The 25,635-nt window shown below is 40.1% G+C and overlaps 1 protein-coding gene across 1 annotated transcript in view; it reads right to left on the reverse strand.

The window, feature by feature from the left end:
• The window catches only part of PIK3C2G (phosphatidylinositol-4-phosphate 3-kinase catalytic subunit type 2 gamma), a 208,728-nt gene that overhangs the window by 15,789 nt on the left and 167,304 nt on the right, over positions 1-25,635 (reverse strand). Inside the window, exons 28-30 of the mRNA XM_068401615.1 lie at positions 23,159-23,267; positions 14,762-14,837; positions 7,194-7,288 (exon numbers count right to left, since the gene is read on the reverse strand). Of these exons, the coding sequence (XP_068257716.1) occupies positions 7,194-7,288; positions 14,762-14,837; positions 23,159-23,267 (280 nt within the window). The remainder of the gene's footprint in view (positions 1-7,193; positions 7,289-14,761; positions 14,838-23,158; positions 23,268-25,635) is intronic.

Genomic DNA, 25,635 nt, shown 5'->3' on the forward strand with positions numbered 1-25,635 from the left:
GTTTCTGTCTTGTTGTCATATACATATTATTTTCTCTCCTTGCCTAGGCACAGATAAGTGAATACAAAAATGCATAAAGAAATAGTGACACTGTTATCTGTGTCTTCACCCTGCACTATTTTTCTTTTCAATTTCTTAATTTGTTAAAAAAGCCTGTATATGCCTGATTCGGACTATTTTTAATTTCTCAAACTGTACAGAGCTCCCTCCACTTTTCTTTAGATTATTCTATGGCTTGCCACCTCCTTTTGTAAGAAAGCATTTCATTGTATGATGCATGCAATTTCTGCTCCTTAATTACTTCTTATTACCTCTACTTAAGCTCTTGCTCTATGTCCTAAATAATTCCTCTTGAACCTTGCTGTCTTCTCCCTTGTCCTGGTTTGGCCTAAACCAGGCCGATTTTCCTTTCAGTGATTTTTACTTTCAGCTAAGTCTCCTCTAAGTAACTGCATTTTCTGAAACTAACTGCATGTTTTTGCAGACAGTGTCTGCTTCCAGGACTGATAACGCTCGAAGTTTATAGTTATCACTGAGGCACCGGTAGGGATGTTGTGCAGAAAGGCTCTTGCTGTACTTATTCTTGAGAGAAACCAAGGTCACTGCTGAATTCCTCATTGCTTACGAGTGAAGAGCCGAAGGGGGGTCGCAGCTGCAGAGGGGAGCGGACAGGGCAGGTGACCCAAAATTGACCAACGAGGGTATTCCATCCCATACACGTCATTCTCGGTATAAAGGGGGGGGGATCACGAGGGTCTCGCTCTCTTTCTGCTATGGCCGGTGTCCAGGGAGGACTCCGTCTGTTTTCCTGCTGCCCCCGATCCCGATCCGTGCGTTCCTGAATCCAGCTCTCGACCGTCGCTAGGCCCAGGCTGGGCCTTCCCGGAGCCTGCCCTGCAGTGCCGGTGGTGACGTGGCTGACTTCAGGGGAGCTCAATCTTGGTTTTGTATATATATTTGTATATATTTGATTATTTCTATTATTATTATTATACTTTTTTTTCATTATTATAGTTTATTAAAACTGTTTTAATTTTCCAACCCAGAAGTCTCTCTCCCTTTTCCCTTTCCCTTTCCCTCTGGGGGGAGGGGGGGGGGATAACAGAGGGCATCTGCCACAGGTTTAATCGCCAGCCCAGCTTTAAACCGTGACATCCCTTAAATATCTGCACAATTGACTTGTGTCCTTGTTAGTCTGTTCTTAACTGTTTTAGTAACAATAAATCACTCCTGAAGAATCAATCACTCCCAAGCAACCCTACCAAGAACTGCTCTTTGAACTTGTATTCTAGTTTTCAAGAAATTTCCTGAGAGACATATTCTACTATCAAAGCCTTATAAAGATGAATTACTTTCTTTCTCCACCATGACACCAGGATCTGGCCTTTTTCATTGGCTTCTCTCATAGCAACCTCATGTCTCACCATTTGCTTATTTTATCTTCACTTTTCTGTGGGATATAGATCTACACCTCCCTGAGGAAATACTTCTCATTTGTCCAAGCTGGTTGTAGGGTCTGGAAATTACTTTTATTCTCTTGATCTTGCTCTGTCTCCACTATTATTTTTAATGTTTTCTTCATTTGTAACCAGTGGCAAATTTAATTTATGTTCACCTTCATCTCCCAGATCACTCATATTATTAAACAGAGCTCACTGTTTTTTGTTGGGGTTTTTTTCTGTATTCAACACATATCAGCTATGTAGGGAATTACTTATTTAAAAATTAGCAGTTAGAATTTAGAGCTGAGGCAGTACTGTGACTGTGACAGATTAAAGGGTTTAACAAGAAATAATAACACAACTTTCTGTACAACATATTTGTCAAACACCTTTCATAACAAATATATTGGAATCCAACAGTAATCCCTGTGCCACAAGAACAGACCTCGTCTCTTCCCGATATAAACTACTGCTGAGTAGTAGTACCCTTTGTTTATAGGTGTTCAGCTAATTTTCAGTTCAAAAGAGAACTAGTCTATCTAAGCTAATTTCCATTCATTTTTAAAGTAAAAGCATTTTCTATGAATATAAAATTAAATCCAAATTCTTTATAAGCTAGAGTTAGTACAAGAGCTTTCTTTTCATGGCTTTTTATTCTGTTTTTCTGTGCCAGCCTAGGGAGAACTCCATCTGAATGAGTTACCTCCCTCCATCAGCCAAACTGCTGATTTCATTCTGTCACTGATACTTTCTGAATAAGTTTTGTTCATCTCAAAGAGATTTTTTGCACTTGTTTTCCATCCCTGGATGACTGTCCAGGCTTGGCCTACCTATGCAACTTCTTCCCAATCCCTGTTGGGTGATCCATGGGCCGCAGTAAAGAAAGGAAGATACATTTATAATATTCTAAAAGGATAATGTGGCTTTCTGTTTAGTTGGCAGGCATTGAGTTGCTGGCAGGTAACATATTTTCCATGTAAATCTATATAGTGATATTCACAAAGCGTAAAAGTTAGTGGGCCCATGCGAGGAATGATGCAACCAACTAAGACTGAACACCTCTTACCCACCTCCAGGTAGAGACAAAACCCAGGAAAGGCAGCAGAGCATCTACCTGTACTGCACATGGGAACTTCCCTACAGCCCTGCACCTGCAGGCTTAGAAATAGATTTCATCCCAGTTGGTTAGGAAAGCTTGGCTCTCACCTTTCTTCCCAAAGCATTTAAGCCATCACATCTCACAAACGTTTTTGGAAGCAATTTGTACTTGGATGGTGTAGGACATGAAATGGAAAGAGGCTGGATGTCTGTGTAAGCCTAAAGCTGATTACTAATTTGTCACCCACGTATCAGCTATCCCAGAATCATTAATCACCAAGAGCGGTACATGACAGCTTCAGAGCTTTTATAAAAGGAAAGCTGGAAGTAGTTTTGGAAAGTACTGTAGGAGTTCATTTTTCTTCCAGCAAATTTTCCCCCTGTAAAATTCGTTCTGAATTCATCACCCACACATGCTTTCCTGAATTCTAGTAACATTTTACATTTATTGGCATGAAGTTCAGGATAAGTTGGCTTTGTTTCTCCTCCCCACTACCCCTGAGGAGTTATTCTGTCCACAAGAAGTAATGGGCAAAAATGTTTAGCAGCGAGGATTGAAAGTTTAGCTGCTTATCTAGAAAAACAGGGCATGCCTGAAGTCATGGCAATGAAGTCAGCAGACAAAGCAGACTTTCTTCCGAGCCAACGCTGGACCACTGTTCCCTTCTGGTTCCCTGTGAAGCAGGCAAAGAAATGGATTAGCCAACCTTTTCTGAACTTCAGAAATGGCTTTCTTTTGCCTCTGGTGTCTTTTTGAACAGAGAAGCAAGCCCAGCAGTGCAGCAGTAGGTAGCCTGGCTGTTTCTGGCTGTGCAGCACTAAGCTAGCCCATAGTCTGCTCTATGTAAATCCCGTACGGTCTTGATGTCCCCTGTTCTCTGTGTTGGTTAATACAGATGAATGGAACTGGACTTGAGCACTTCAAGTTCAAAACCTACATGTCTTTCAGTTTTCATAAATCCACCTCCACAGCTTCTACGCAGACCTAGGAGCCTATGCTTTTAAGGCAGACTCTCAGGCTTTCTTCCTAGCACTCCCTCTGTGATCCTGTTCCTGCCTGCTGCCGTTTTTGTGGGCACTGTGGTACCACAACGGGGCTGTTTTTGTTCTCAGCTAACAAGTCCTTTCACATGTCGAAACAAACCTTCCCAGGGCTCCTGTATCTTCCTCCTAAGACCACCTAGTGCACTTTGACAGGTAATGTGCTATTGTGTTTGTAGAAGAAGCCTGCCCTGCCTCATCCCCTCCAGCTGCCACATCCTCCATGACTCCAGAGGCAAACTCTCCTGGTCTCTCCATGTAACCTCTTCAGTTTTCATCCCTACACAAAGGTTTCCTTCTAGCCCAGCTTCACTTTACTAAGGCAATATTGCCTATACTGCCTATGCATGAAGTGCCCAGTGTTGCACTGTCTGCATTTGAGTGCAGCAAGTAATGTCCTAAGAGGCTGACTTAAAATTATGTAATATACATAATTGGAAAATTGCATTTTATTAGCATCATGGCTTTTGTATGTTTGAGAATTGGATTTAAAGTTTTGTTCCTCAGCAGTCATGGTGATGCTATTCAAATCATAAGCAGAAGCACTGAGTCTGATGTGAGTCACCTGACTTACAGAATCTCAGGATTCAAATAAAACTATGAATTGCTGAGGAAAATCTCAAGACTGAAACACTGTTAGTATCTTATAAATATCTATTTAACAGAACTCATCTTTGTTGTGCACCCACCGTCTTAAACTGTAGACAAACATTTGCAACCAGTCTTAACATCTCTCTGTTCTTTGGCTGCATTGCTGGTCTAGATGCAAGTATATTCTCACTGAAAAAATACAGCTTGTGCTTTACAGATTAGATTAGATTAATGGTCCTTTCCAGTCACAAAATCTGTAAGGCTGTTCTTCTCCATTTTTAGTCTTTGAAGAATCTTTGACAGTTTTCTTCAAGCTGGACTGGCTTGCGTAACACATGACTGAAATGTTGCAGTGGTAAGGGAGAGGACGTTCTGAAGCAGATCTAGGGATGACTGACTTGTACATCTGCAGCAAATCTGGCACATGTGGATGCATCAGATCAAAAGTGCCTGCACTGTGGAGTCCATGCATGTACCCACATTGGACAGTCCTCTGGCAGGTCTGCACCAACCAGTACTCTTCTCAAGTGCTATCACGGCTTTTGTCTATGCCATCCCACATGAATGGGATTAAATTCAAGAACAAATCCTGCAAAGCTATAGCATTGCACTTTTTTGACTTCCTCCTTTGAAGAACCTATGTGACACTTGACAATGGCTATAAACAACACCAGCTCCTTAGGAATTCTCTTGTGTGTTGCATATTAACATAGGATTTGCACAGCAGGATCTAGATCTCCTATTAAAACCCCTAGAAGTAAACCCACATAAATACTAAATAAAATTTATTTACATGGATCAAAAGTCTCTATCACAATTCATGTCAGTTCTGTGAAGCTACATTTGGGATTAATTTGGCCCACTACAATTATTTGCACATCTGAACACATCACAAAGTCTCTATAAAGAGATAAATTAAATGGGTAAGAGCAGCACAAAAATTATTTACTATAAATTATGAAATAAAACAAGATAGCAAAGTAATCTCTGTACAGATGAACCACTAAAATATAATTAGTGAGACTCTGCAAAAGACCGAATATACCTGAAATAGCTTTAACATGTCTTGAATAAGTTATGATCTTGGCATACTTTTAAAATCCTTGTTCAGCTCAACCAAAAAAAAAAAAGGAAAGGAAAGGAAAAAGAAAAGAGAGCACGTCAGAGAGATTGATCTATATGACTGGAAAGTTGAGAAGATTACTAATGGGATAAAGAACCTTTTTGTTATAGGTTACTAGTCTGAAGGTAGCCCAGTATCACAGTACCCCGAAGCACTACTATTCCATATTTCAGGTCAGATGATGATGGATGGATGGCCGGATGGAAGGAAGGAATTGGAAGCCCAGGATTTAAAAACATGATTGCCTAAGTTAGGCTGCTAAAACAATGACCTTATTTTCAAGTCATGAATCATTGCTAGTCTTACTGAATTGGACTCCTACCACTTCTCTGCAAACTCACTAAAATGGATTAGATTTAAGTTTCCTACTTTCAAAAGCTAGACAGTAACTTAAAGTTGTTTTGTCCCTTTCCACAATGAAGTGAACTGAACCCCGTGTTTGCTACACACAGCAATCTATGCTGCAATTTATTTTCGTTTAATTAAATGGCTGGACCTTTCTAAGTTAAAGAACACAGTTAGGAGCCTATACACTTAAAATGATGGAAACAAGGAGAAAGACTATTTCCAACATCTGTAGCTCCCTTTGTGTGCATCTCCACATCACCTGCCTGAACTCACAGTAATACCATCAGCATGGCAATCACTTAAATATACCCCACTCCCACCAACTATAACTTTACCAGAAGTTTGTCAAAGTCACTTAGCTTTAAAAAGCACAATAGAAAAAAATAAAGAGAGTCTCATAATATATCCTGAAGGTAAAGTACGTATGAATTGGACCTGTCAGCAGAAGCTGATCTCACCTGTCAGGGTGGAACACAGGAAACAAAAGACAAGGCTCTCAGGATAGAGACGTATTGGATGTTATAGACCAAAATGAACATGCTGGAACTGCAAATCAGAAGCCAGGTCGGCCAACAGAGAACAGCTGGAGCTACGTAAGCCTCATGTGTCTCATACAACTAATTAAACATTCAGCCTCATTTTATTACTGGCTGGTGCTTGCATAAGCTCCTCAGTTTGGCCCCACTTAGGGGAAAGCAGTTTGCAATCTAGTTTGGGATGGAGATAGTATCAGTGTATGCAATGAGAACCCACAACAGTTAATAAATGCTTTAATCTCCTAGTTAAATAAAGATAGTGAAGGATCTCTTTGCCACAGCCGTTACTTGAGACTTGAGCAATTGGGAATTCAAGATCACATCTAGGTGGCTGAACTCATTACGAAACAGTAGACACACTGCTTCAGCCGAGAGATTGCACTCGGCACCAGCTAGATCTCTCAAGATATCCTCATCAGACAACTTCACCTGTCTTGTGCTGTGGGAGCGCTGCCAGTTTCCCCCTCTCATAGTCTGGCTCCATGAATGCACAGCGTTTACAGTTAGCCTCCTGACAGAGAACGTGGCACACAGCTGAGCATCATCCCACCAAATGACATCGCTTCTTAAAATATACCACTGCTCCCTCTGCCGAGCTCTCCCCTGCTCATAGAGCAGTCATGCCGGACTTGAAAGAAACTTATGGATAATCAATCAATAATGCCAGGCTGACATCCTACAAAAAGTCATGCCACTGCATGATGCCTTATGTCTGACTGGTATCAAAATGCATCAGCTGAAAGGGCCAAAACAGTCATTAAAATTGGTTTTCTATATGGCCTGGAAAAGGCCATTACCAGCCATCAAGGAAACCCAGCTTCTGTATCTGTCCCACACCTGTAACCATACTGAGCGAGCTCAAAGGAAGAAAGCATTAAATGATGACAGAACAGCATCGTCGTTATTTTCAGTTAAAATTAGTTATCCCAGAAAGAGTGTTTGAGGATTAATGTTTTCACAGTACTCTGCAAATGCAAGGACTTATGAGTTATATATTATGATAAAAATACTCACGATGTTCCTCATGTGTTTCAACATTATTGTCAGACGGGTGCTCTCATAGGATATGACTAATTGTACTCCAGGCTTATGATCAGCTGACTGAGAACCTAAAAAAGGCCAGATAGTTTGATTTCTTTAGTTAACAGCTCAGCGGAAGTACGTCTGTAAAATATTGCAGTACACATGAACTAATATATAAAAAGAACCTATTGTGTGCTTAAATCAGGGATGAAATTAGAAAACACTGATAAGGAGTGTGATGGAAGAAAGTGGTCTCACATGCGGTGCTCATGTTCTTGCCTGTTTAAACACTGACAGTGAGATTTTTTGTTTTCTAATTGCCATCAATCTGAATTTCAGTGGGAAATTTATGCTTGAGTAACAAATAATTGGGGTGTTTTTTTGGCAATCATTGATGACACTAGTCAGTATTGTTGCAATTCTTCTGTCTGGTTAAAAACATTGGAATTTTTTTTTTTTTAGTTCCCAGCAGGAAAAAAAGAAAAAGCAAGTTTCCAGACCAGTTCCAAAACAACAGCAGATTCACAGAAACAACATCTATATCTGACATATATAAATTCTTCCTTCCTCATTCTGCATTCTTCCCATTCCAGGCTGGTTTTCATGCAACCCATTGCTTTCATAGATTTTTCTACTAAAATGTACTTAGAGAGTTTGATTCCGTTCCCACTGAAAAAATCATTTTTCAGTTTGCAGGCAAGAGGATCAGTCCCATAATATAGAAGAAATGACTAAGCACATCCTGTTCCTTCTTTCTGCTGGAGGCATTGAGCCAGCTGTCTTCACTGCCAAAAAGGTCTGTCCTTGAAGCTGGGTAAGTCATGTGGCTTACCTGCCCCACAGAGACCGCGGAGAAAATACAGATGGCATTTACCATCCACAAAGACAGCAGAGAAAATAGAGATGGCTTTTACCACAGTATATCGGGTAATGGTGAGCACAACAACCTCTCCTCGATATCTATCTGATCTTCTTACTTTGCAGTGTTAAGCCTGAGCAAGGTGGACAGGAGCCATTTTGCACCACTTGGTCTGAAACCTGGGGTTCTCCCCACATGGTCATCATCAAAGACAGTCCAGACACTGCCTGCATGAACTAGCCTGGTTTTACTTATGCAAACAGGGCTTCATTTAATCAGACCAAAGCTGTATTACAATGAGTATTATATATTTACTATACTTGGAAAAAGAAGAACTCAGTCCTGCTAACCTTACGACAAAACAGTGATCTCTCTTGAGGTGGGCTCCGTTCTGCCCGCCTCTATGTTAACAAAGTAGCTGACCTTGAGACCTCAAACAGGAAAGTCCTGCTCCCCTGCATGTGCCTGGGGATCCGCCACTGACATACCAGCCTTAAACCCACTGCAGGGTGAGATAATGACACGGAACAACACAATATAGTCATAATTAATTCTTTAAATAGAAACATATCTTTTAAGGAGCAGAAGGAATGAGAAAGGATGATGAGAATGAAAGAACTACCATGACATATGAGGGTTATGCACTAGCAAGGAGACACTTTTTAGAGAGTATCAGGACTGTTCATCCTCATTAGCAGGCAGGATTCCCACGGCTTCCTTTCAGCCTCAGCGGACACCGGTGCACTCTCCGTTGTGCTCTTGCTCTCTCTTTTCCACATGTGTACCAGAGCTGTTACAGCCGGGGTTATAAGAGCAAGAAATCAAACTCCCTCTCCTCAGCCTTTACTCTGTTATTCAGCAGAGGAGGCAGAAGAGGGGAAGTTGTAATGAATAAGCCACATTGGCTGTATTTTTCTGAAGAAACCAAATGTGTAACCCTCTGGAGTGAACAGAGGCTAAAATAACCGCTAAGCAGATGGAATTACAGTGGTGTCATGTACTATTGACAGCCAGAGAGCTAGTGCAATTGCCATTTATCCTAAGGAAAGAAATTCAAATGAATTAAAAATAACACAGTGTGTATATACAACTGCCATAATATAATTTTTCCAGGCAGCCTGCAAATCAACACTTCTGAGTTTCTAATGTTTGAACTGGAATTTCAGCATATGAATCCATCTCAAATTTCTTCCCATTAGAGACTACAGAAATATATTTTTAATCACATTCTAATTAGAGACTGAGCCTGAAACAGACTCTTGAAGAATTGAAAACTTAGGAAGAAATCACTAAGCTGGGACTTAGAAGACCGAGGCGCAGTTCTTCATTTGTTATTATCCTTTACGAACTTTGACAAATCACTTAGCCAGACTACACCTTATGTCATTTCTTGTTGTATGCAAATAAGGACAGGGAGGGAAAGGGGATGCAAACTCCATGAACCAGACAATACTGAGTTTTTCCAGGGTAACAAAAAGCTTACAAAAATCAGTTCTTCCTCCCCACCATGCAAAGCCATTTTACCATATATTTTTAAGGTGGGGGGCATTTTTCCTTTAAGTTGCAACAGGGAAGGTAGACTCCTAGAGCATTAAAGACAGTGTAACACAAGAGGAGTTGTGTTTTAACATAAGGGCACAATCCACTTGCAGGGCTCTGTTAATTTTGTGAATTGGAGTGGGTCATCCTGAGCAGTTCAGCAAGAGCAACAGACTTCAGAAGCCCAATTACAGCACTAGAAACCAGCTGAACACCATGCCCTTTCTATCCTACCAGCACTACCAGGGCTTTTTTCTGCATTACTTAAGTTTTACAGTGTGAGTGCTTACACTGAGTTGAGGAATTTCTCCGTGGGAGTTGGCATTTTCATTTATAAAAAAAAACAAATGTAAAGAAGTTTCTAACCAAGCTGAAAATAATGAAAAACATGGGAGAGGAAAATACATTTCTGACTATGTAAAATAAAGTCTGAAACAGACTCTGTTGGCATGGCTATCACTAAAATATTTGCTCTTGCTTTGTAATAAATTGAGCACTAATGGAAAAAAAAACTAAAAGGACGGTAAAGAAAAAATAACAGAGTGCAGGGAATTTGATAAACACGGAAGAAACTTCTATTGCTTATATTTCATAATAAAAGACAGTTACTGTTAGCTACACTCGGCTGTTATATTTTAGGCTTTCCCACATTCAGTGCTAAACCATAGTCTCTTTGAAGTCTAGGTGATTTTAGCTTCAAATGATAATAAAATACTCTTACAGTAAATACTTCCAGTCTATCCAGCCTGGTCAGATGGACTCAAGCTCAGGCCCTGCATTTTTAGGAACTGTCATGCTCTACTTGCACTCCATTATAGGCAAAGACCAAATGCTGGTCTGTTGTAGATACAGGAGAAAGCTCCACTGACTTCAGTTGAAGCAAGATTTCCCTCCCAGGGATTAATTCTTCGCTCACTGGTGTCAATGCAAAAGCTGTCAAAGATCAAACGAGGACCCTGGTGTTTGCCTGTCCGTAGACAGAATGGGAGCTTGTAGTGTTTTTCTATATGACACATGTCTGTGTCCCAGCACTCTGCAGTGGAAGTCAGCCACCAATCCCTCCTGCAGAAAAATTCAAACATTGTGCCAGTTTATAATCTCTTTTATCGAGGAACATAAACACTAGAAAACTGTGGGTCCTTTCTTCTTTTTGAATGACAAAATTAAGGCAATTAGTGTTCAAATTTCTACCAAAGGTGGAATGATCTTCAGAGTAGTCAAGTATGCAGTTCTTCATCTAGATGGTCTTTTCTAGCGTGTTGGAGAAGTACCAGCTCTATATGCTATAATTTGTGCGATGTTTTCATTAGCAGCATTTTAAAACAAGCTCTGCATTACACTTTGCACAATGCATGAGAAATATAAACAGCGAGGAAGATGCTACAGAGAAGACTGACAAAATCAACAGGGAAACTGTAATTTAATAACACATTGTTTCACACGTGGACTGCAAAGCAATGTGAAAGCACTAATTACCTAAGTCTCACAGCACTACCATTAGGGAGTTAAGTATTATTCTGTATTCTGGACCCTTGGATTTGTCTTAGACTTTTCTTCTTGGTGACAGCATGTTTTAACACCTGGCACCAAAGGGTACTGGAACCTATTTGGTTTTCCAGGGCCAGGGTTGAATGCCCGAAGCCAACCAGCTGCCTGCTTTAGCTACAGCTTGGGTTTATGATCCTCCAATGTGCCCAACTTCAGACACTCAGCTGTAAATACATTCACTGACTATCTCACTGTTTTCATCCTGCAAGCCAACAAGAGGTGCTTACGGCCAGCAAAACAGTCTAAATGCAACTCAAGTAGGAATGCAACTTGTGGCAAAAGCTTTACATTGAGAATGAACAACTGCAGCAGATCGCAACACTCTGTAACGTGAGCAAAATAGCTGACTTTCCTGAGGGACTATTCATGAGGACTGCGATTCTGCATGGAGAGGCATACTGTATGATATTCTTTTTGGAAAGTTTGGATCTTCCTTTAGAAGGACATAGAGACAGTTTCTCTATTGCACTAAATGGAGAGCAGCCCTTGAAATGAGTGGAGCACTAATCAAACATGCCAGAATTGGAGCTGGGTTGTGCACTGTTATAACCAATAACAAAGACTTCATGATTTCATAACTTTGGCAAAACAGTCTGAATTATTAATATTTTCAGGAGACAGAAACTCAAGAGAAGAAAAACAAACAAGGTTGATATAAAAATGATTTTGATAGATTTTCTTTCTTCCTTTTTTTAAAGGGTCTTTATAAAAGGCTGTCTGTGAGATCATTCCTGATATCTGCTCTCACTCCCTTGTAGTGAGCTCGGTATAATGAAATGCTGACAATATTCAGTATAATTCAGAATTCACCCCACTGGGAGTACTGAATCAGTATTCATGTCAAAGTAAATTTAGCACTGATTTTTAATCTCTTAATTGCTAGAAGCACAGTACAAATTAATAAATTTTAATTTTTATTTTACCTTAGTAAGTGTAATTACTTACAGCATTTGTAAATTAAAGCAGTGTAAGAGAAAGATGCTGTTCTTGATCAAAATTCATAACCTGCTTCTATTGAGCATTCACTTTATTTTATATTGATCCTAACTAAGGGACAGATGATTTGCTTGTGTAAAGGCTGAGAGAGAAATCACCAGGTTTGTGGAAAGCTACAGCCCATATTAAACTTGAGTTATTCTTCACAACAGGCAAAAACTAAGGCCCTTACAAGCTCATAAAGCAACGAAAGCTGTGGGGGAATGATGTGTTCTTTCATGGAGATTGCCTCTCTCCTGCAGGCTTAGTGAACTTAATTTCTGTCCCAGACTGACTGTGGCATTACTATGGGGCTTACTTTCAAATCAAGAGCATTTCAGGGCACCCTCAGCAAACAAGAGCCTCCAGGGCGATTGTGCTCTTCCCAGCTACTCTTTGTTTGCTACCTGGCAGCTTGGCATGACCAGCCACCTCCTGCCTTAGATGGACTTGTGTCTTCTCCTTCTCACAGGGCGGATGATAATAGGGTATGGAATGATGTGCAGCATAGACTGAAGTGAGCTAGCTGGGGTACAGCAGCAGCCCAACTCCAACAGCAAGGGGCGAAGCACAGACTAAAATATATGAAAATAATTTTTCAAGTGGGTAATTAGCACATGCATGGCTGGCCTTCCTCTGATAGCTGAGCAAGCTCATTTACAGGTAAGCTCACCTACTTGCACAGTTCACTGCAATCAACTGTCCACCAGGCACATTCCTTTCCTCGCTGACCAGAAGTGGTGCCATACCCAAAGCAACTCAGCCCATTATTCTTGTTCTCTGTTTTTACAGAGTCTGAACTCACTGGGTCCTGATTTGGACCTTGTGTGCTACTGGTATTCTATCAGTAAATGATAGCAATGGATTTTCTAGGCCAAAAGGAGGTGGTGTATTTTTGGGTTGGTTTTTTTTTGTGTTAAACAAAGGGTTTTGCCCTGAGTCTGGAACTGAAGTGTCCAAACTTTAAAAGGCAGAGTTCCTCAGCAGGAAAAAAATAATATCTCTGTAAGCACACTGCTTGAGGCCAGAGACACATTAATCTCCCCTGACCAGGTTGTGACCTTCACCTCCACTAACTGTATAGTGAACCAGCAGATCGGGTTACTTGTCACATAGCTTTCATCAAACACCCACTAAACACAGTCTTACCTCTCTTTCTTTATTCTCTTCTCTGATTTTGATGTCAATGACAACAAAAATAAAGGGCTTACCCTTCAGACTATATTGGCTCGGGATACCACCGTAGGAATTATGAGACTGTAATTTATTTCTCAACTTTATTACAGACTCAGTTCATGCTTTTGCATAAGACTTTTACACCCAGATTCTCTGTAATAATTAGGCACCTAAATATTACTGAAATGTCAAAATCCTTCTAAAGACCTGGGACTTTAACTTCTGTATGCCTCAGCTCACTCTCACATGTCTGCATCTTTGGTTGAAGAGTCTACAGAGAGAGGCAGCCCACGGACCGAGACTACGTGTTTCTGGTTTGGATTTTCTGTGACAAGATTTAGCCTTGGATATTCCTAACACCTAGGACATCTTTGCATTATCTCCTCATTCCTTTGTAAAAGTTAGAGTACCATTAGTAATTTCCAATAGTAATAATGGATTTAATATGATAATGGCATGACCTAATCGAATAAACCCTACACAGGGGGAATCTTCCAAAGGCTGAGAAGCCAGAATGGGATTTTTCTTGTTCTGATGGATTAAAAAAAAAATGGTCCCAGCAACAGAGATAATGAAACCTCTGTCTGCAGAGAGATTAAATTAACTTAATGGACATGCAAACTAAATATGGAGAGATACTTGCGCTCCTTTCTGAAATGTGGATAACTGCTGATCTTGGAAACTACCCTATTACTTGGAGCACATAACAACCAGCTGAATTGTTGTGGTGCAGAGTGCAGCTGCAGGCTTCTTTATGAGATTTTATTTTGCCTAAAAACTGACTATGGAAGATTATTTTCAGTGCAGAACTAGTGCAAGAAGACAATAAACATTCACGGTTTACATTTTATGGTTTATGCTTTGGCTCTTAATGCTGTAATGCCAGAGATTAGATTAAATTGGGTGATAGACAGAAGAGGGAAATGGGTTAAGTATTTAGATAGGCTAAGGGAACAATGTAGAATCTCATTTAGTAAGAAGTGAATTACCACTATCATTAATAATGTATGCCTAGGCATTAACATAATGTTCTGTTATTTACCTGCTCCACTCATTGTGAAAATTACTTTAGAAGCCCTAGTTTTCTTCTCTTGTCGAAGCACACATTGTGCTTTGCCATGATTCAGATCCTTTCCTCCAGATTCTTCTCTAAAGATTTTGTTTTGTAAAACAAGGAACCTGCCACGGTTTGTGTAAATAAACTTTTACTTTGCTTATAGGTATGTTTATTCAAAAAGAAGTGAAGCAAAGCTGAGGAGAATATGTCAAAGTGAAAGAAAACTACAGGTCACATTACTCACACATTTTCAGAGACCTTGAGAAATCAGGAATTATTTGTTGGTATCTTTATATCTTAAAAAAAATGCCCCCTAAACACTTTAGACTCACTTTGGCATTATTATAATGAATATTATTAAAGAAGTCCTTCTTAGAAAACAGATAAGATTGGTAATCCACATACCTAAGGTCACAGATGATGAATCTTCTGCCAAAGTATTTTTGCACCAATTCAGGAAGAAACTGAGTACAAGCTCATTCTGAAAGAAAATAAAAATATTTTAGAGAATATCATACTTTGTGCTCTGTTCCTTGAATTATTCCCCTTTGAGCAGATTGCTGGTAGGCTTCTAATGTGTATACTGGAGTTAGCGATAAAGGGGAGCCTTTCCCCTCTGATCATGGGCAAGGATCCCAGGGAACGATTTCGCCAAAGGCACTGGGAAGACAACGGTGCTCCTTAGCACTGGCTCAGGGGTGCTGCATTGGTGCCTACCTGGCCCCTTTCTGTCAACACACTTCCAAACAGCAACATGCCATGTGGGCCATAGATTTGCGTTCTTCCTTGATCTCCAGTGTCTCAAGATATGTATCAGCAGCTGCAACTACTTTTACAGAGCAGCCCATCTGTGAAATAAATGGAGGAGAACATCTTTACTGTGTATTGTGTAGTCAGCATGAAATTTGCCCTTGGCACAGGACTGACCCCAAGTATCTGACCTAATGTGTGCCTCCCTGAGGCTTAGATATTGTGCACACCTCCCTCACACGGCAGCTTAATGGACACTCACACTGAAAAGCTCCAGACAGAGTTAACTCCTACCAGAAACCAACGGGAAGTGAAAGGGATGATCATATTTCGCCATCCTGTTTAAAAGAGTAATCCACCTTAGGTACTGCACTATAACTTTTATTTTTATGTACTGACTTGTGCTGCTCTAGTGAACATATATAACAAGTAGTTACATTCAGCTGCAGAGAATTAAAACAATAAACCAAATCCCCAGATTTGAGTATTGTGCAAGGCAATAAAAATGTGAATTCTGAAATGGACTCTTATGATTCTTGTTCAAAGGTGGAGAGTAATTGCATTTTATTAGCTTTTTCATAAAGCTGTATTTCGGAATGGCCATTCTTTTGGGTGGTTAGAATTGCTACATTCATACTGATGTTACTTGGACTGACACTGTAATGAATGGGTAGAACAAGGGACTTTTCAGATTCTAGCATTAAAATGTCACCATTGTTTTTTTCCAGGCCATGAAAAATAATGTGTCTCTTATTGGCAAGATGTACTTCATGTAGCATTTGTCTTGTTTCAACTTGACAAGATGTGGCATGATTTGTGCAAGGAAAAAAGAAAAGGAAGAGTTTAGTGACAAATGCAGCTAGTGAGTAGTTAATATGTGGCTACAGCAGACAGAGGAACAAGATGTGTCTGTTCAGCATAGAGATAAGACTTAGCAATCTGGATTTATTTTAGCAGTTGCCTTTTATTTTTCATTCTACTGTTTGGAATTTTTCCCACACTGATATTTTCTTTAAAAGAAAAATAAGGGGGAAAACAAAAAAGGATAAACCAACAAAGCTGTCCTCCTTGTACTGAATGACAAATCCTTAAGCTATTAGCAGTGGACTGGCAATATACCTGTCTGTCCTGAGCATGACTAATTTTTCTTTCATCTCGTGAGGATAGCTTACAGGGGAAAGCCCATACACCTGCTGTAGCTTCCAATAGTTTTAAACAGCCAAGTTATTCCCTGTGGGACCTCCATTTGCTCTTTCAGCACAAGTCCCAAGTATAGGAAACCTCAAGGGTTGAAAGACTCTATTTTTGGCAGCTCAGCCTTTATGTGACAGCATGAAAACAAGCAGAGAAACTTAGGTAGCCCTTTGAGTTCAAAGATCCCGAGAAAAGTGGGCAGGAGGTTGGAAGGAAGGATACACTAACTGACTTGAAAGAGAAATAAAAAATTCCATGCTGAGCAGCCTGGTGTTCTGCTTCCTTTCTGCTTAGTCTTTCAGCAATAAATGGAAATATATGAACAGAGAGGTTTGTAAACAGGAGGTGCAAAGATTGTTTAAGATGATAGTTCCAAACTCTCATTTCTAAAGGAGACAACACTATGAAAAAATGACATTTGGTTTAAGAACAGAAGTGGAATTTGTGCAGATCTTACATCAGGTATGAACGCGACAGGCATGTACATTGCTGGTTCCACAGCACTGACTTCAAAGCTTTCCCTGTCTGTGTGTCCGTTGTACTCAACAGATATTGAAGCACGTGGGGAAGCAGCAAGGCTAATGTCGGCAAATGGAAAGCAAAAACATAACAGGTCAGATTGCAGGGGCAGATGTAGCAGTCTATCCAGGGCGGAGTGCTTCAAAAGCAATGGGGGAGATCTCCTACATGTTTGTGGCAATAAGCATTTTGCACACTGTTATTCATAAGACAGCAATTTTCCCCTGAACTGTGTTAATCTGCCTGCTGCAGGAGTCCACCATTTACATTTCCACCAGCAAAGTGCGTAAATACCTTCTCAAGTTCACCCTTTGTCAGCAGACCACCAAAGCACACGCTGAACTTTCAGGTGATTCCTAAATCAATGGGACTTCAATCAGTTGGACCCCAGTCAATCGGACTGAAGCATATGCTTAGAGTTAAGCATTCATCTAATTACACCTGCTAAACAGAAACAGGCACATCAGAGCTTTGAACACATGTACGATCAAAAGTGCACTGTATTTAGGTGGATAGAGACCGCTGCTAAACAAGCAATTGTAGTTACAAAGATGTGACCATAGGTGGGAATCTTGGAGACCCTGTGACAGTCTTGGCAGAGAGGCAGGCACTGAGGATGACCACAAGCACTCACCTTCCTTTTTTTTCCCCTGGAATTCTTACCTTTAAATCGGTAAATGGAAATTCGCTAAAATACTTCCCATTTAGTGATTTTTAGGAAAGCCTCCTATTATTTGTCTAACCATTCTTACCTAATAAGACAAAAATCTTTAATTGGTAGTGTCAATATTTATCCAGGTCACTCAATAACATCAGCCTACTGGGGAGCTGCCAGGTATCTATGGGTGCATCAATGTTGGTCTGGCTAGAACTCATGCATGACATTTTTTCAGCCTTTAAACTCAAAAGGGACAAATTTCGCCTTCACTTAAACTAGGATACAACTGAAATAAGCAATTTCAGTGGCATCAGGGGAGCTGGTACAGCCCTGCACCACTGTAGCATGGTAGAATTTGTCTACCGTTCTCCATTAGAGACTAACTAGACAAGCACTCTGCTGTCAGTGCAACACAGCCAGATTTCAAGCCAGATTTAATTTCATTAGAAAGAAAAGCAGCCTCTCCTCTGCTTTCAGCTTTCTTTTCAGCTGTGTTGAGAGTAGATTTGGGGTCAGAGAACACCCATGCACCTGTTATACTTTAACAGGATGGAGAATCAGCAGGAAAGAAAGAAACCAGAAAAAGCTGACCTTGCTGCAGCTATTATAACTTCAGGAAAGGACAGCAGAAAAGAGAGGACTTTGAACCCTCCCCATTTTGGCTCTGCTGGATTCCTTGGTGCAGGAGTACGGGAGTGTTGGGAGTTTAAGGGACCCACATACCTCGGGTGCACTTCGTACCACTGCGTTATGCAGCTCCATACAGGCACTGTGGGAGCTGTTTTCTCATCTCTGCAAATCCCAAGTAGCGCCAGCGAATAAAATACAAATGAAATATGGGAAGCTCTTATCAAACTTGATTACTTTTATAGTGTAAAACATTAGTCACTCTAGCACAACGCTGTGGTCTTGGTTTCAACTGTAGGCTTGAAAATGAGTGAACATAATTTACAATCATTTCCATTTACATCCTCTTTAAAGCCCTTTTACACAGCCTATAAGTCACCACAAAGCTGTTTACAGAACCTATCCATAGCTGATACACTGTCACTGTTTGCTTACCTGCTTGCACTGGGTTTATCTTTGACCCCAAAGCCCTTAATTAATTTGGATACTTAGAAAATTTTTATAGAGTCAAAACCCAATATACCTCATCTCTTTCTATTGACTAGCCTACTATGCAACTGCACTTACTATTCTTTGCCAAACCCCTCCATCATGAAAAACAAAGCCCCGCAAACATCCAAGCCTATTGAACTTGCACACAAAAACAATCTATGTGAAAGATGTGGGACAAATAACACGTTTAATTAAGGCTATGTAGTTTTGTAAGTTCAGTATGTACATCTAGAGTCTGAGCTGTGTTATCAATAACAATAACCACAAATTAAATTCCACTTCTTTTAAATGATGCGAGATGGGAAGATTATCCATAGGTTGTTACTAGCTGGCTAATGGTACCAAATGGCACAGTTGCTATATAAAACATTGCTTCAGATTCAGTTTTAGATTTTTCACTTGTAATGCCCAAGCCAGGTGCAAGTTGTCTTTTCAAGATAAGCATGAAGACATTCAGCTTTGTGAATGCTGCTGTTTGACACCAGGGCCAAGAGCAGACTAAATTAATGGAGACTTACCTTGCTTTTGTGTCCCCAGGGAGTGTACAACCCTCCTACAATACAGCAGTAAAATGACAAGGCACTAGGGCAGCCCTAATTTATGTGGTATGTTACGAGATCTGGGCTGCGATCTCCACTGAGCCCATCACTCAGTTGGAGTTAAAGTGAAATAGAGAAAAATGTAAAAGTGGTCAGCAGCAGCTCCCTTTTTGATTTATACTTTGATAATGTATATTTTTGTCCTCCTCCACGTTACCAACCTTCAATTTACTGTTTCTTGATGCTTCACCTCTTACTGATGGCACCACTTGGTTGTTTTGCGATTTAATGAAGCAAGACTCGAGGAGTCTAAGCATCGTTGAGTATGTTGCCGTGCTGATCTAGAAGACCCAGGCATTTCAATGCATGCAGCTGATAAGCCAGTCAGCAATGGTGCAACTGGCACAAAACTAAACATTCTTACGGTGTGATCACATATATTGCCACTGGTTTGGGAGGAGTAGAATGAAAGTAAAAAAGGTGCTGAAACCTGTTTTTGATCCTGTCCTAAATGACTCAATATGACAATGAAGGTGCATCAACTTTTGCATTTTAGTGATGAATACAGCTTGTTGTTCATGTATATAGTCTGGTGGTGTAGTTATTTCTAACCAAGTGTTAACCTGAATTTAGGAAAAGCACTCCTGGGCAACTCTTCAAAGAATGTCTCAGAAGTCAATGAATGAGGCTTATGCTCAAGCTAAACCACAGACTTAAAAAACCGCTTTGAATAGGGAAGGGTATGAGCATGTTTAAGCATTTAAACTGGCCCAGCAGCAAATATCTCCATCAGCTGATGTTTTTTCACTTATTGGATCTGATACTAAAATACAGAGATAGAGAAAGGTGGCTTGAAGTTTCTATTCTTTAAAGAAAGATTTAAAGACACACTTAATTCCATTTGAGCTACAGTACAAATGAGAAGGCAGCTATTTTCCACCTCTCCTCCTTGTTCAAACCATTTAGCAGAAAAGGTCAGTGACATTCTGACCTACCCTTCATTATAACACAATTTTCATAATCAGAACTTAGTCTAGACTAAAAAGTAGGCATTAAGGCATGACTGAGGAAAGAATTTCGATATAATCCAATTCTTTCTTTATTTCTAGGATTTAAAATTACTTAATTGGTAGAACCAAGCATGTAGTCAGTCCTGTGTGGACTGAACTAAACTTTTCAGAGCTGAAAATGGTGTCTAGTCAATCTGGATAATATGTTTACAATGATAGCAAGGGTATTTTATAACAAAATAAAAGATCTTTTCTCCACCTCAGGCAATGGTCCAGCATACTGTACAGCTACATTGCAGCTATGATACCATACAGGTACAATTCAGCAGAAAGAAATGACTGTATCAAGAAAGTAAAGGGAACTCTGTTCTACAGGCATCTGCTCTTACAAGATTTCTTCACAAATTTCTGAATTAAGTATTTATTCCTACATAGTTTTACTATTTCATAGGAATGACAGTTTGGTAATGCTTGAGAACAGTCAACTCACTAAATGGTTTCGGTCAGGCTCCCTAGCAATTTGAGAAAAAGGACAAATATGACTGCAAAGTTTCCCAAGGCACAAAGACAAAATAATTGTATTTATTTTTATCAAGAAAGCCTCCCAGCTTGGCTTTCTGCTCAGCATAAAACCAAGAAGACACCACGACACTTTTAAAAGAGTCATACCAAAGGGAAAAGTAAAAAAGAAGCCTTCAGCTGGGAATATAAAGGAAATTACCCACTGACTGGTCTCCTTGATCTAAGTGGGTCAGAACACGTCAATATTTTCTAAATTTCTCACACCTCCCAGCAGGAGAAGCATACTGAAGTAAAAATAATGCTTCAATGTTTATAGAGTATCAATAACTTTAAAAGTTATAATCTAGAATTGCAGGTTAGCTGCATAGGGGTAAGCAAGATGATTTCCCGCATGCAATAGCACTTTACAGATGGAAACAATCTGCTCATTACTCTGCTTATTATCATGTCCTCCAAGTCCAGCACACCAGTAGCTATGCTGCCCTCTTAGGCATAAAATCATTTTCTTCTCCTCATGGTTCAGCACTACAGGCTGTACCAGACTGGACTGGTTTTCAGCAACTGCATAGTCCAGCACATCTGAACAGCCCCGCTGGGCTGGTCCAGAGCCACACCAGCGTATGTCCCCAAGCAGATCTGTCCACAGTTCCCTCTGAATACCCTATTTGTGGTTGCGTCCCAGTGTCCCAGCTGCAACATGCTGGGAAAACTTACCCAGCTCCACAGGTGCATGCTGCAGGACCACAAAGGGAGGAGGAAAGGTGTTAGGAAGCCCATTGCAAGGCAGTGTGCTCTGGCTGATTACTAGCCCATTCACAGACCATGGCGCAGGAGGGAGAAGAAAGCTTCTGCGCGTGACTGGGAAATGTTTTTATTACTATCTCAGGGCTTTAAGCAGTCTAATTTTTCAACCATAGATTAGACTTCTATACAGCAGTGCTTGGCCCAAATTGAAAATTCATGTACCTTACAGCAGCCCGGAGCACATTAGAAGATACAGAGCTCTTCATTTCCAGGTCACTGGCTTATATCAGTTTTTCCTCAGCTGTGACCGAAAGGTGCTAATGTAAAATAAACTCATGACCCTAACATGAGTGATAGAAATTGCAGAACAATTAACCCTAACTTGTGCAGTTTACTTGGCAAGGTCTGTCAAAGCAGCCAAGCACCCAAGTCAGCTGTCCATACCAAATTAAGTGTAACTCTGTGAGACAGGTATTATCTATCCTCTTTGGAAATCTCAGTTTCAACTCAGGGCACAGAATTTATATTCATATTAATAAGAAAACTCCTGTTTGTTTTACATATGGACAATTTCCTCTTAAATCTCCATTACACAGTCACAGCTGGGAAAGTTATATAGTTAGGCAGCAAGAATTTTTCTCCTCCTGCAAGATGTTTGAAATTTTGGAGAAAAAACATCCTGTCACACCCTCTTTTGGCATCCTAGACCAACTACACTACTAAACCAAACCAGACCCAGTTTGTGCTATGGCCCTGAGGCCACGGGACATGACATGGCTCACCTGGCAGAGGCCCAAGCTCTGCTAGAGAACGTGCCAACAGTGAAACAGCAGAATCAACGCACGAGCTCGTGCCTTGGAATTTACTAGCCTCTACGTAAGCCTAGGATCTAATGTAAAACACCATTTCTTCCTGCCTGTCTGACAGCTTTCCTGACAATGCCTGGTCACTGGAAAATGCTCCTTTCTCTCAGACCCTCGTGTCACTATCAGTAATTGACCATTCAATTTCCGAAGTGAAGCAGCGTAATGATTTAACATCCTCCTGGGGTGCATGGGGGCTGTTAGTTGCTCTTGGCCCTGGCTTTTATGGTGCTGAGGTGCATAAGGCTTTGTCCTGGGCCAGACAATGAAGAGCCAGTGTTTGTTACCATTTCAACTTTCCATTTTGAAACAGGAGGAGAACATCAAATCTCAGAAAACAATAATGAATAAAAAAATGAGAAAACAGCAATTTTAATGGACACAGTGTGTCATTCTGATAATATTGAGACATTCTGGTTTTGGTCTTATGTTTGCAAAACAATTTCTTCTACATGTCAGCTAAATTTTGAAATGAAGAGTATTTCTGGGCTGAAAGAATGGAACTTTTCATTTAAAAACTGTCAAAATCAGACTTTTCAATATTTCAAAACTTACTTCTTTTTTAGACATTACATTCCTCAGAATGTACTCCTTACTGTCAAAAATTCAGTGAATCACTACTTTTGGATGGCAGCAAAGGAAGACCAGTTCTTTTGAAAAACGCCCTGCCAGGTCTAATAAACTATTTTTCAGTCATTCTTGCCTTTGTCTTAAGTTCTGATGAATGCTACAATGGCTCCATCTCAAAACGGCTGCATTAGAAGATGTGTCATTTATGTAATTTATTTTTTCTTTCCAATGAGGCCATGGAAAGCTTCCTGAATCTTTTTGTACAATGATACTAAAAGTCATATGCAAATAAAATAAATACTGGAAGTGCTCACATTGGCCAGTTTCCTGGATCCACTTAATAGCTGCTTCAGATAGAGATTCAAATCCTTCACTCTTTTATGTTCAAGATCCGTAAAAGGTAAATGCCGTGAGTAGGGAAACCTGAAAAAGAAGAATATTCATAACTATAGTAACTCTTGTACTGTATTCACTGGAAATATTTGCAGCTCTACTTAACAGAATAAAGTTAACACTTTCTAAGAGGTTTTGCAGGTAGGGGGAGGAATGGGTACAGTGTCCAGAGGATTGCTTACCCTCTGACTCTGGTTCTTCTGATAACTTGCTGATACTCTGTTTCATACTGTGCCCCTTTTTCTTTCTAAATCATTAATTAAAAAAACCCCAAACAAACAAAAACAAAACACCAAACCCTAAAAGGCACTTATTTGCATTTTATGGTATCTAAATATCTCTGAAAAATTGGCCCTTTATGATCCCAGGAAAACACTACCCTCCCCATTTTTTTCACTGTGCACAGCACAACAGATCTCAGATCTCAGCCCAGGGCTCATGCTATACAAACCCTTACCATAGAATGTTGAATATCAAAGCCTTACAGCAACAATGTGACGTTTTATGAATATATCGTTGCTTGCTTTTTTACCTCAGCTATTTAAAGTGTAGATAAGTTTTTCAGAGCAGGTCCCTGATCCCATATGTAATTTCAGGCGCTACTATAATAAAAGTAATATATGAAAACAAATGATCATCATAGTAACAAAATCAATCCCAACAAAAGCAATAACAATAATAGTAGTAATGTTCTTGCTGAATTTTTATTAAGATGAATTTCATTTCAGTTTAGTAAATAAACCACATATGCATAGAATGGCCTTACGTCAATTTTCAAATGCTTTGGTGATTGAAAATGTCAAAACCCCACCTTTTTTTTACTTGAATCATCTTTGCATTTTAGAGACAATGCACATTAGATCAGTGAAAAGGTTAGATTTTTAACAATACACACAATCAATTTATATTAACCTTGCCCTGACAAGGACTATTTCTCTCTCAGGTTGAAGGAGCATTAGAAAAGCTATCTGTGCTAAAATGCATGTAATGGGTTTTGTGATATGGTTTGCTAATATTTGGATTCATAACTAATATTATGCTTTATGTCCTCTCATCTATGTGATACAGAAATGTAGAAGTTTTGATCTGGTTGTAGTTCATGTTCACCACTGTAAACAGTTAACCGTGTCTTGTTTACAAACCTCTTTTTTCTGGTACAACCTTGTTTATCCACTAGATCTCAAGAGATATCTGAAGGCTTCAGACAAATGACTAAAGAGCCATCTAGCAGTGCAATGCACTGAAAAGAGACACTTGGCCGGCCTTTTGAAAGGCAGCTGGTCAGATCCTACTTTGAATAGGTTTTACTCAATTCCACTGCTCAGTGAGAAGACGTCATCAGCTTTTCAAAGGCCAGCCAAATAGCAACACATGGAGCACTGGATTCCCATCCCTAGAGAGGAACACCAGCCAGCTTTGCAAACCACCCAGCTGTAACAATGGCAAATAGCAGCCTCACCTAGTGAAAATAAAATGACTGAAGATGATTAACCCACTTTTTTTGTTACCAAGAGATTCAATGTAATTAGATTTTATGAACTGTAATTAGACCTGTTGGGTTGGGCTTTTTTAAGCTTGTTTTGTAACAGAAGGCCTTTTATGAAGAGCATACTGATCAACAGGATATTGTAATTCTTTTTAGCAGCGGGCAGGTCTTTACCCATCTCGTGCAATACTTCTGAGGAAGAACTCAGCACTGGTGTAACTTAGTCTGCAATTAAAACAGAAAGGGGCCAGGATGATAGCAGCATGTTGTATGTATGTACGACCTTTTGATTATTTTTACCTATAGCTCTGAAAGATCAAGGCTCAGTTAGGCACTGTACAAATCAATAGTAAGAGGTGATTCTTGCCTCACAAAATTAAAGTGTCAGGACACATAACAAGGCAAGGGGAAAGATGACCCAGGATCACGACATATACGAGTTGCACAGATAAAAATAGAGCCCAGGTCATTTGGCACACATAGATAGCCTGTGAATGTTCTGGGTTCCTCTGGGGCACAAAAAGGACTTCTTTCAAGAGATAATAGGGGGGATCTGTTTGGAAGCAGCTTAAAATTAATTAGACTGTATAACACAAAGAGAGGACTCTGGCTGTAAAATGTAGGCCCTCAGAGGATGTAACCTAAGCACAGTGGCCAAACAGAGGACAGAGAAACTGCTAACTGATAGCACCAATAACTGCTGCGGTGAAGGACAATGTGAACCTTGCAGCAGTACTAACTCTTCTTTAAAAGGCCTTCATGCTTTTGCTGAATTGCACCTATGGCTGAAACCCACTTGCACTTGTGAACACACTTGTGTTAGAAAAGGTTAACTTCCCAAGCTGATTTTGAGCTTTGCATCTATGTTAAGTAGATCAGAAAAATATAAACATGCGCCACGCGCAGACATCC

The sequence above is a fragment of the Nyctibius grandis genome, chromosome 5 (genome assembly GCF_013368605.1).
Source record: "Nyctibius grandis isolate bNycGra1 chromosome 5, bNycGra1.pri, whole genome shotgun sequence".
NCBI classification, from domain to species: domain Eukaryota; kingdom Metazoa; phylum Chordata; class Aves; order Nyctibiiformes; family Nyctibiidae; genus Nyctibius; species Nyctibius grandis.